At 38.6% G+C, this 11,918-nt stretch overlaps 1 protein-coding gene and 1 long non-coding RNA gene across 3 annotated transcripts; both read left to right on the forward strand.

Moving 5' to 3' along the window:
- The first annotated feature begins 537 nt into the window (after nucleotides 1–537).
- Nucleotides 538–9,393, forward strand: Ciao1 (cytosolic iron-sulfur assembly component 1). 2 transcript variants are annotated; one of them, XM_068230675.1, is made up of 2 exons: nucleotides 538–1,586; nucleotides 8,944–9,393. In XM_068230675.1, the coding sequence occupies exon 1, from the start codon at nucleotides 538–540 to the stop codon at nucleotides 1,543–1,545; it is 1,008 nt and encodes a 335-aa protein (XP_068086776.1). In that variant the 3' UTR covers nucleotides 1,546–1,586; nucleotides 8,944–9,393. The 2 variants fall into 2 exon arrangements, with proteins under 2 accessions (XP_068086776.1, XP_068086775.1); XM_068230674.1 differs by having other exon boundaries at nucleotides 538–1,572.
- Nucleotides 9,394–9,974: 581 nt separating this feature from the next.
- On the forward strand, nucleotides 9,975–11,390 carry LOC137503180 (uncharacterized). The gene is made up of 2 exons (XR_011019089.1): nucleotides 9,975–10,992; nucleotides 11,025–11,390. It is a non-coding gene; the product is annotated as an uncharacterized lncRNA (long non-coding RNA).
- The last annotated feature ends 528 nt before the right edge of the window (nucleotides 11,391–11,918 follow it).

An 11,918-nucleotide genomic window follows, 5' to 3' on the forward strand; every position in this document is an offset into this window, starting at 1 on the left:
AACCTAGACATATGCTAGTTACATAGTATTTGAGTCATTGGGTTGCTCCAAATTAAAACGTAAATACTGTAAAACCGTTTTTTTTAATAATCTTCATTATTTTCAGGAAAACTGCATCAATTACATCAGAGTTTAAATGCGTAGCTTGACTATTGCATAGTGTCGTGCGCGAGTGGTGTATGGATTAGCATGGAATTGCACACGAGCACTCAATTCCGCATGACGTTACAAACCCACATGGCACTCCACGGCAACCGAGTGATAAGCCCCGGAGTTACATGATTATGAACAAGCAGTAGAACACTAGTTCAAAATACTTGTGTTGGTAGATTTTTCTGACAGGTAAAAGGACTGCAGAACAAAATGTGGTACCTTGGTGTCTCCAAAAACCGTAAAAGTTGGAACGTAAAACCAATAACATTATTATTAGCCTAGTATATTAATTTTGAAGATGTATTCACAGATACTTCATTTACATACTCTTTTTTCCGATTCCTGTGAAGTAATTTTGAATTTTTTTTATTTTTTGGTTTCCAGATGGGGAAGCTCGAATTGCTGCATACACTGGTGGGTCATGAAGGCCGAGTTTGGAATGTGTCCTGGCAGCCAGGAGGATCTGCGCTTGCGAGCTGTGGGGAAGACAAAACCATTCGCATCTGGGCAAAGGAAGGTAGCAAGTGGGTCACTAAAGACATTTTGACCGATAGTCATCGGCGCACCATAAGGCAAGTGGCATGGTCTCCATGTGGCAACTATTTAGCCTCAGCCAGCTTTGATGCAACAACAGCAATTTGGGATAAGAAGGCTGGCCATTTTGAGTGTAATGCTACCCTAGAAGGACATGAAAACGAAGTGAAAAGTGTAGCTTGGTCAAAAAGCGGTCAGTTGTTGGCCACTTGCAGTCGTGATAAAAGTGTGTGGGTTTGGGAAGTCTTGGACGATGATGAATACGAATGTGCTGCTGTACTCAATGCACACACACAGGATGTCAAAAAAGTCGTGTGGCATCCTCACATAGATTTACTAGCATCAGCCAGTTACGATAACACTGTGAAACTGTTCAAAGAAGATCCCAGTGATAGCGATTGGACAAATATTGGTGTACTATCATCTCATACGTCAACTGTTTGGAGTCTAGCTTTTGACAGAACAGGGAAACGATTAGCAACATGCAGCGACGATCTGACAGTTAAAATTTGGCAGGAATATCCCCCTAATAATCCAGAAGGTATTGTGACTCCTTGCAATGAATCTGTTTGGAAATGTGTGTGTACATTGTCTGGCTACCATACAAGAGCTATCTACGATATCTCTTGGTGTCACAAGACGGACCTGATTGCCACCGCCAGCGGAGATGACTCCATCAGAATCTTCAAGGAGATGCCCGACTCTGACCCAAATGAGCCTAACTTCTGTCTGGTTGCTAATGTCCAAGGAGCGCACACTCAAGATGTGAATGCTGTTGTGTGGAATTCCAGTGTTCCAGGTTTACTAGCCTCAGCTAGTGATGATGGACATATAAAGTTGTGGAAGTATGAGGAATGACCTGTGTGGACTACTTGCAGCTAAGAGGTATATAGCAGAATGTTAGTGAAATAGATGTTGGCCTGAATTATTTTTGTCGTGAGTCAAATATTTATCACACCAGCTGGAGAGTAAATGAGAGAATCTACATGATGGCCTGTACAGGGTGTTTGCAAACATGTGAGAAGTAATTGGGGGGGAGGGGCGTGCAGCCCAAAACAACACAAAAGAAGTTCCTGTGAACTGTGGGGAAGACAAAACCATTCGCATCTGGGCAAAGGAAGGTAGCAAGTGGGTCACTAAAGACATTTTGGCAGATAGTCATTGGTGCACCATAAGACAAGTCGATCGTTTACAATCTACAGACTTTCCAACTCTGTACGGGAAGTCACCTTACCTGTCACATTGCATAATAAGTAGCTGTAGCCATGTTGGTGTATCACAGGGATACTGCATTCTAATATAGGGTGTCCATCTTGAATGTATAATAAAACAAAAACTAATATCTCATTGGCTGTTTGGTTCTACAAGTAGAGAAACCCAAAATGTTTCTTTACGTACACTCCATCGGAATCTTCAAGAAGATGCCTGATTCCGACCCTGACGGGAACTTCTGTCTAATACACCTCGACATGCGCATCATTTGTAGTGCGACAGATGCCAAATCTGTTGCGCACTTTCACCACGTCGGCGTGCTTGGAGTTGTGGCCTGATATCAAAAGCAATCTGCCAGTTTTCCGAAGGCGTCTGTGCCATTTCCTGATTGATATGTACATGGAGAACATCTTCACTTAGTTGCAGTTGATACTCCAGCCGAAAATGATGTTGTACAAGCTTAGCAGACAGCTAGCAGGACACTTGCTGTGTTGCGCAGTCGGCTGAGCTGCCTTACATTCAAAGAAGAGAGACAGATGGCACACTTATCTCATAGACCAGCTGTATTTTGGGATGATGCTTAATTATAAACTCGCATATTAAATGCAGTTTTCACAAATGCTACATCTGCAGTGTAACAAAACACATGGAGAGAGGTGGAAATACATTTTTGAGATTTGTCTCGCTATTAATGATGCGCATATCAAGTTGTGTTATATATGTAAAAAGGGAACATTTTGAGTTTCTCTACTTGTACAACCAAACCACCATTGATTATCTCTTTTACTTCTCAAGATATTCATTTTTATTTTAGTATACATTCAAGCTGGACATCCTGTTCAAGAAGTCCTCAAAATGTCCACTGTGTTCCAGATTGTACACCTGAACACGCCACCTCATGGATTACTACGAATGAATTTCATTTTTGTTCCGTACTGAATTACAATCTTAAGATCAAGAAATTTCCACAGGGAAGCTTTATTCAAATATACATCCACCTATTCAGTACTGTTACAATAAATAACCTTCATATATCCACCTATTCAATACAGTTTTAATGTTGTTATATAATTACAACATATTAAATTTTACAGGACTAGTTTCAACGCATATTTGCGTAATCTTCAGCTGTTATCGGAAAATACGCAACTTTGTATATAAAATTCATGACATATCTTAAAATGTATGGTGTGAAACACAACAAAATCTACAATAAAACCGTGACACATTAAAAACTATTATCACAAGTAAAAGACTTGCAAGTCAAACATGTAATAAAAAGTTCCTTAGTTAAATGATATCCTTATGGACGAGCAATTATAGAGTCCTTAAATTTGATGGGCGATTTGCTTTATGAAATATTATGATACTTTCAACTGCAGTGTGTTTAATGCAGAACCATCTTGAAAATCGTGAAAGTTTGCCAGATAGAATTTTCTGGAAAAAATCTTCTACGTCCTAGGCCTATGAGGTGGAAACATTTAATTGGCTTCTTAAGATGTTTGTAAAACCTATGTTTCTCAGTTCAATGTGGAACCTGTGAAAATATATGAAAACGCCATTAACGATAAAATGCTGGGTGTGTTGTGGCTCTATTCGACATGATGATGTAAAGGTATGTAGGACTCGCCTCAAACTGCCGTGGGATGATCTTATTGCAAACAACATGCTATGAACAATGAGACAGCTCTGATCAGGAGTGCATTATCGGACGGTGCTAGGGAAGGGAAATAGGGGTGGGCCGAGGCAGTGCGTGTGGGCCGGGCGTGTGGAAGGAGTCTGGTGGGCGTGGACTAAGAAATGAAAGTTGGGAAAACTTATTGTGTATTATACGTAAAATTAAATTCTTGTTTGGAATTTTAACGTTTTTGAAAAATGTTATCAGGAAATCGAAAAGAACCTTCGGAGTCTCAGAAATATCGTTAAGGTTGAGATTTGCATTAAAATACTGGTCTAAATGAATGTAACATAATTCAGTAGCGTCCAGCAATGGTCCTTTGCTTAAAGTCTCTAATATTTGAATATCTTGTTCCAAGTTTGTAAAATTATGTCTTAGTTCATGGACATGTTGCCCCACAGCGGAGAATCTGTTGTATTTTACTGCATTAACATGCTCAGCGTATCTTATCTTAAAGTTGCGCCCGGTTTGCCCCAGATAGGCACTGCCACAGTCATTGCACTGGAATCTGTACACACCTGATCTAAGATAAGGGTTGGATTTATTTACAGTAGCTGCATTATGTAACACTTCGGTACTCTTGTTATCAGTACAAAAAGATATCTTTTTCATTATTCTTTTTGAATATATTGGTGACTATGAATATTGTTACTAAATGTAAAATTTGAATAGGAATTATGACTTGGTTTATCTCTGATAAGCGTGGTTTGCGGACGATGTTTAATCTTATTGATTATGCTTTCGATGAAAGAAACCTTATAGCCATTACCATAGGATATATTGTGAATAGTATTAAGCTCCTTGTTTAAATCAGCTTTAGACATTGGGGTTCTAAAAGCACGGTCTACTAGGCTGAGGTATGTAGCTCTTTTATGAACTTGTGGGTGTGTTGAATCATGTCTTATAGTAACGCTAGTCTGTGTTGGCTTCCTGTAAATGTTGAAAGAAAAAGTTGGAGGCTGTCTCTTAATAGTTAAATCCAAGAAATTAATTGATCCCTCCTTTTCAGCTTTTAAAGTGAACTTGATGTGCGGGTGTATGTTGTTAAGTTTACTTAAGGTAGCCTGGGCATCTATTATCTGCTCATTTAGGACTACGAATACATCATCCACATACCTAGACCAATGGTGTATATTGCTGAATGTGTTTCCGTTATCTATCACAGAATTTTCCTAAAAATCCAAATAAATTTCTGCGAGAATCTCCGAGGCCGGAGACCCCATTGACAGCCCATTTTGTTTGTAAATTACACTATCAAAAGTAATTATTGTTAATTAACAGTTTTAATAAATTCATAAAGTCCTGTATCTCCAATTCGCTTAGGTGACTAGAAGTTTTTAAATTCTTGTGAATGATTGGTATTAACTTACTGGTATTAATGCTTGGAAACATGTTAACCACAGCGAACGAATGTATTGTGTGGTAGGGTCGTAGTTCGAAATCGCTCAGTTTGTTAACTAATTCAATAGTGTTCTTAATTGATTTATTAGCCGTAAATCTATAATGTTGTTTGAGGAATTTCTGAATGAACTGTGCTACTTTGTAAAAAGGACTCGGTCTGTAGTTTATTATTGGTCTAATGGGGATTCCGGCCTTGTGGATTTTTGGAAGTGCTATTCAGTACTGTGTTCAACTAATCAGTTATAATTAGAATAGAATAATCTATTCTCTAGTTCTGGATCACCTGGAACTGGGGAGGGAGTAATAATTTACTGCAGTCTAAATTATTTTTGGTACATGCATGATTTTCTTGTTACATTTCAATTATCTATTGCTACATTGAACATTATAACCACTCCTAATCACTATTTACACCCAATTTCTACATTGTAGTTTTTAAAATGTTATTTATTTTTGTCTTAAATGTTAACAGTGTTATATACTCTAGGACAACATGTATCTTACCCTTATCAAGTATTTATTTATGTCATCAGTCTGAACAGAGTTACTTTAGCTTACAATAGACATTATGAATTAACCGAATGCCTATATGAATGAATGAATTGCTTGATTGGATTGTATTCATGCATGCATGAACGAATAAACACTCCTTTCTCCCAATCACGGATAGCCACCATCTGGGGAGAGAGAGCATTCATCAGTTATAATAGTCAGTGGATCATCTTCAGCCAACATAAAAAATATAAGTTAAAATTAACAGAGTACAAAGACATTTTAAATTAAAATTAAAACACACGGACATATTTAAAACATCTTATAAAATTCTTGCTCTTTGTGTTTAAAAAGAGAAAAAAACCCGAATCATTTGGTGTTTTGTAAAAAAAAAAAAATAGTAGAGTCAATGGTGAAGAAAACGAGACTAAAATGTTCCTTTGTTATGGTGAACCAGTATGCTGCACCAATAAGGAACATGGGCCGATGACCTCCGATGTTAGGCCCCTTAAAACAACAAGCATCATCATCATCAATAAGGGAACATATGTAAATTTGATGCTGTCAGAAATTCTTAATTGTTGTATTTTTCAAATGTTACAAACTTTTATGCTCAACCTCTTTTTTTAATATATGCAGGATATTAGTTTTAAGAATTTTTCCTTTTATTATATTTAATTTATTTCAACCTAATTTAATCACTAATCATTTTTGTATTATTATTAATCGAATTTGTATTTAATTTAATTAGTGTAAGGTAATACAATGTGATATATGCATATTTCAGTGCCTGGTTAAATGGAAGAGAAGGCCTGTAGGCCTTAAACTTGCCAGGTAAAGTAAAACAGTACTAACGTGACTCATTACATAATACTGCATGCTGGATCGTTGCTTGATCCTACTGCTTTTTAGAGACCACCAAAAGAAACAGCAAGAATTTTATGAGATGTTTTAAATATGTCCGTGTGTTTTATTTTTAATTTAAAATGTCTTTGTACTCTGTTAATTTTAAGTTGTATTCTTGATGTTAGCTGAAGTTGATCCATACAATTGTCTATTTATTACAACTGAATAGTTGAACACAGTGTTGAATAGGTGGATGCATATTTGAATAAAGTTTTCCTTGTGGAAATTTCTTGATCTTAAAACCTTATGATTGTTGGACATGTTCAAACACTCCAGGCATTGCACATATTCGATGGCAACCTTGTTCCACTCGCTGGCGAAATACTGCAATGGCTGTAACGGCAACCTGACTCCAAACTTTATCATCAATACAAACGCTTGCCCTAAAACAGGTGTAACTCGTAAAAATCGACCCAAGTGCATGTGTTCATAGGGACTTCTTGTGTTGTTTTGGGGAAACTACCTCCCCCCCAGATTACTTCCCACATGTTTGTGAAACCATGTATATCTTTGAAAACAGTCCCAATTTACTTGTTGATTTGTTAAAAATAAATTTCAGCTTTGTATATTTTCAGTTTGGAGTCCTACTGAGAACCTACGTTAGGACATAGTACAAGAAAAATTTCAGATACTGTATCTGCTTCCTACACACCCCATCCTTCTTAGAGTAATTCCGCAGTCATTTTTTTTTAAAGCTGCTTTTGTATTTCAGGAGTTGAGATTTATTCTTCAATTTTCCCATCAGTTTCAAGTGTATTAATTCAAGTGAAGCTTACATAGTATGCGGCATAACAAGCAGTACTGAAATTACAAGCACGCTTTGGACATCAAGATACATCATTATAACATGCATGATGACGGCAGTAACAGGTACTGCGTCGGTAGAGGATTTGTTGGAAACCTGCCTCCTCACATCTTGCACATTGTACACAAGTCCTTTAGATTGTCGAACATGTCGAACACCGGTTGCTGCTAGGACACAGAAATTATTATATCTTCTCTTGTAATTCCAAAACATTCTTAGGTTTAGATTTATGCTTTCACGGCCTGTGATTATAGACATGATATTTAGCTTTTGGGCTTTTGCTCTGTCATGAAAACAAAGTGAAGTTTCATAGAGAATTTCGCTCCGCATCTTCAGAAGAAAATCTCGTCTGTGCATGAGGAAGACTTCTCTAATAATGCCAGTTTGAATTTAAGGATGATTTACCGTTGGTCTGTTGTACGACATTCATCTTTGATTAGTCTGATGACCTTGCTGTTTCATTTCGCAATGCACATGCCTACGATTGAGCTGAAAAAACTTTAATTGGAGCTAAGACGGCGCCGTCACTTCCTACTCAGGCGGCTAGTGCACAGCAAGCCATCTGGTGCTGAACAAGAGTACCACTTACAATAGACCAACGGGTAAAGTATTCTTAAATTCAAACCATCATTGTTAGAGAAATCCTCCTCATGAACAGACAAGATTTTCTTCTGATGTCGTGGAGCAACGTTCCCTGCGAAACATAAATAATTTCACCTTGTTTTCTTGACATGGCAAAAGCCTGAAAGCAGTACTGTTTGATATTCAGCCTATGTTTGTTTTGCTGCATACTGTATATTCTGAAAGACATTGTTAACTGTCTGAAGCTTAACTTGGTCATTGCAGGGACGGAAACTTTTCCTACTTATTGACGAGCCGTAAGTTTTGCAACTGCCACAATATGCTCAGAATGCTGAAAAATACATAGTAAATTTTATATTTTATTTATTTAATCCATTTACGCTCCAAGGTTGGTTTTACCCTCGCACTCAGCAAGGGATCCCACCTCAAGGGCAGTGTGCTGGAGCTTGGGACATTTGGTTGGGGATACAAATGGGGAGCAGGACCAGCACCTCACCCACGAGGCCTCACCTGCTATGCTGAACAGGGGCCTTGTAGGGGATGGGAAGATTGGAAGGGTTAGGGAAGGAAGCACCCATGGCCTTAAATTAGGCACCATCCCAGCTTTTGCCTGGAGAAGAAATGGGAAAGTACAGAAAACCACTTTGAGGATGGCAGATGTAGGAATCGAAACCCCTCTACTCAGTTGGCATTCTGAGCCTAAGTCCTCGTACCACTTTTCAAATTTCATGGCAGTGCAGTGTGTTCATAACAACTGCTGCTTGTAGCCCATTGTGTCCTTTTAAATTTCTGGTTATCTACCACATGTGGTTGTGTGTGTGTGAGATGAGGGGGGGGGGGGGTGGCAATAATGCATTCTTGGGAACTCTGTAGGTGACGCGGGCCTGGATTACTTGATATTCCCCTCATTTAGTGTACGAGTAATGCCATCCGCAGGGATCAACTCATTGCTTTCCAAGAACCATTTAAGATCAAGATACGTATTGTTACAACAAAGTGTTTCTGAAGTTACTTCATTGCTGTAATGAATAACAGTATTATAATAAGAAATCTGCTGCAACTGTAGAAAAATCTCAGTGCAAGTGTGTTACTTTATTGATCTTCGTTACACAGAGGTTTGACTAGATTATTTACATTTTACTGATTTTAAGCTCTAATAATCTTAAAATTGTTTTTTCAGATGACAAGATCAGCAGACATCTCATTGTTGGATACTATGAAATCAAGCTCCTTGACATGTCTAAGGGCAGAAAAATTCAGACGCACTCGAGAATTGTGAGCTCAGCTCTACACATCCAAGCAAGAGTGTGGGAGTTCTTTGTGCTCCATTAGATACAAATATATGATCCTCCCTTTTGTTGGCTTATTCCTAAAAGGAACCACTCTGGAATTGACAACTGTGTGCGTTGGATTCTCTCAGTGGTACCATTCTAATTCATTATTTATATCTTTAAAAAAAAGTTAATCTTTTGTGGTAACGGTTATTTTAAGGAGCAAACAATATGATTATTAGCACCTTTTTAAGAGGAAAGAAAAAATCTAATTTAAGGTGCAGTCAAATGAAAACGGATCACCACACACAAATCGCATGGCACGCAAGTTCCTAACCCTGGTTATGTGCTTGTGCGATGGACATCTTGTGTAGGCCTTGGATAGCACAGTGGAAAACATTCACTTGCACACCAGTTGTTTGTTTACCATACTGAAAGTGAGAGAGGGAGAGGGTGATAAGGAGGGGTGGGGATGGAATAAAAATGGAACACACGTTTCGATGTTTGTCCTCGTATCCTATTTCTGTTGTTCCTTCTTCCCACACTGACCTACCATCGTCCTATTATACAGGGTGGTTGGAAACAACGTGAACCGGGTATATGAGCGTTATAGGGTTGGTCATGCTGATACATAATTTGATATCTCACACTGTCGTCATTTTATCAGATCATCTGTGGCCAAATTCAAATGGGCTTTGCGCGACAGTGTTGCTAAATCTGTATGTGGCTTAAGACCGGTATGAGAGCACCAGTTGAAGAATTAAAATTTGCCAGAGGAGGGTTTTGAATACAGACCTCCGAGTTGACAGGATCGCGCCAAAGCAAGTATTATCGGCTCACTTTTATCTTGGTGCATTTACACCCTAGTGCTGAATCGGTCGACCTCGGCAATCTTCGAGATTCGTACTGGCAACCTTTGAAACACAAACTATGAATCGCTTGAGCGACATCTGGCATACACTTTACGTACTAGTACTGTTGTTGTTTACACAGCAAAGCCAAACTATAGAATTCATGCTAGGAACAAGATTCGCATCAAGAAATGTTATATAATGTGTATGTGACATAATTGTTGGCTTAAGATAATAACGGTTTAGAAACTTTATATCGATCGATCACATTCTCGATTCAATTCAGATTTCATTTTCATTCAGTTGGCAGCACTATCGGAACGGGGACAGCTCCCTCCTTACTCCTCACCCCCGTACACAAATGCACCAAGATAAAGTGTGCCGATAATACACCGCAGTGACTGGCTGAGACCAATGGTATGTTTGTGTTCGATTCTGATCTCTCAGCATGGTTCTCAAACCGTTCTTAAATCACATTCAGATTTAGCAACAGTGCTGCGCTAAGCCCATTTGAATTTGCCCACAAAGTAATCTGATTGGCTAACTTCAGCAGCTGATAAAATTACAACGGTGTTTGTCCTGTGTTTCCTTCTTTTACCACCTATATTTATCTGTGTCTTATGTTTCTTTGCTTTTCCTACATTTATTTCCCCGAGAAACAGTGACGTTACACAGAGGCACTGTACGACTGGTTGCCGCTGCTAGCCATGCAGCCTATAGGCCTAATAAAAATGTGGACATTAAAGGTTGAGTTTTATACGCGCCGCAGGGGGTGAAGGGAAGCAGCGTGGTTACCGTGGTAGCTGCCAGTGGTGTTCATTACTGTTAGGTCGCGAATGCAAGATGACCCTTGATTTTTCGCGAGATTCTGAGGAAGAAACATCTTGGATTTGGAGAAATCGGTACATACCAGTCTGCCAAGCCCACTGAAATGCATACACTAACCAATCCTTCATTTACATGGCATTATGAGCATTACTCATGCCCTCACTGTCATACCATCAAAGCCACTATAAGGAGACCGAGAGAGATCAGTGAAAGCATCAGATTTGTTCTAGCCCATACCAGAAGACAAAACAACGTCTCAACAGAATGGATGTGGGCAAGGTATTCACTGTTGGTGCGGGAGGGAGGGGAAGGTCCTTTTCTTCTTAGGAGATAAAGGTGTATGGATCTTACATGTTCTGTATTCAACCTGCATAAATCTAATGCCTCCCTCCGTGGGATCCCCCTCATTTTATTTTGCTCAGCTTGTTGGGGATTTGGTTAGCTATCCTTCCAAGGGCTCATGTGACATAGCAAATAGGCCTAACAGCTGTGCCTGTTTATTTCTCCCATGTATCTTGGAACATTAACGAGCTAGAAGAACATGATTTGCTTCACCAATGCATGTTGCGGAAAACAAGATGGTTATGAATGTTCCTAATTAAAATGTTCATATTTTGAGATCATGTAATTAAAATTGTAAAGTGTAATACTGTTAATAAGAGCACTCTAGAATGATATGAATTTTGTTGTATTTTGGAAAATTATCTCATGATAGTGTACTAAATTCACAGGTATATGATTGTTATTTTGGGGATGAAATTACATTTTTTTAAAGGAAATTTCGCTGACTTAAGTTATTTCATTGGACATTAGAAGATACCTTGAGTTGCAGTACATGGATATGTCATTGTATTGTGGATGTTCTCGATGAGAAATTTGTAACAAGGCTAATCGTAATTACTACCCTTTAACCCAGCAACCTTGAATGCTATGGTAGGTATGCCACTGTTTTCACTGTATTGCTGTAGAACTCTGAGATGACATAGTTTGAATTCTGTGGATAGATGGAGTAGTGCTTGTCAACGTGGTAAACACGATACAATCAGTTCATTGAAAGCATATTTTTTAAACGGTACAAAAATTGTGGTCATGAGAATTTCATTCCAATAGTGGTGATTGGGAATTAGAAGAGGGGGGGGGGGGGGGGAGCAAAAAATTTAGACAAGAAAAAGTACGTGGGTTTGGTAATAATTTAAGAAAATAAA

The sequence above is a fragment of the Anabrus simplex genome, chromosome X (genome assembly GCF_040414725.1).
Source record: "Anabrus simplex isolate iqAnaSimp1 chromosome X, ASM4041472v1, whole genome shotgun sequence".
In the NCBI taxonomy this organism is placed as follows: Eukaryota; Metazoa; Arthropoda; class Insecta; order Orthoptera; family Tettigoniidae; genus Anabrus; species Anabrus simplex.

What these genes read in the sequence shown, in the direction of transcription:
- Ciao1 (XM_068230675.1), top strand. Translation starts at nt 538, where the DNA reads ATGGGGAAGCTCGAATTGCTGCATACACTGGTGGGTCATGAAGGCCGA.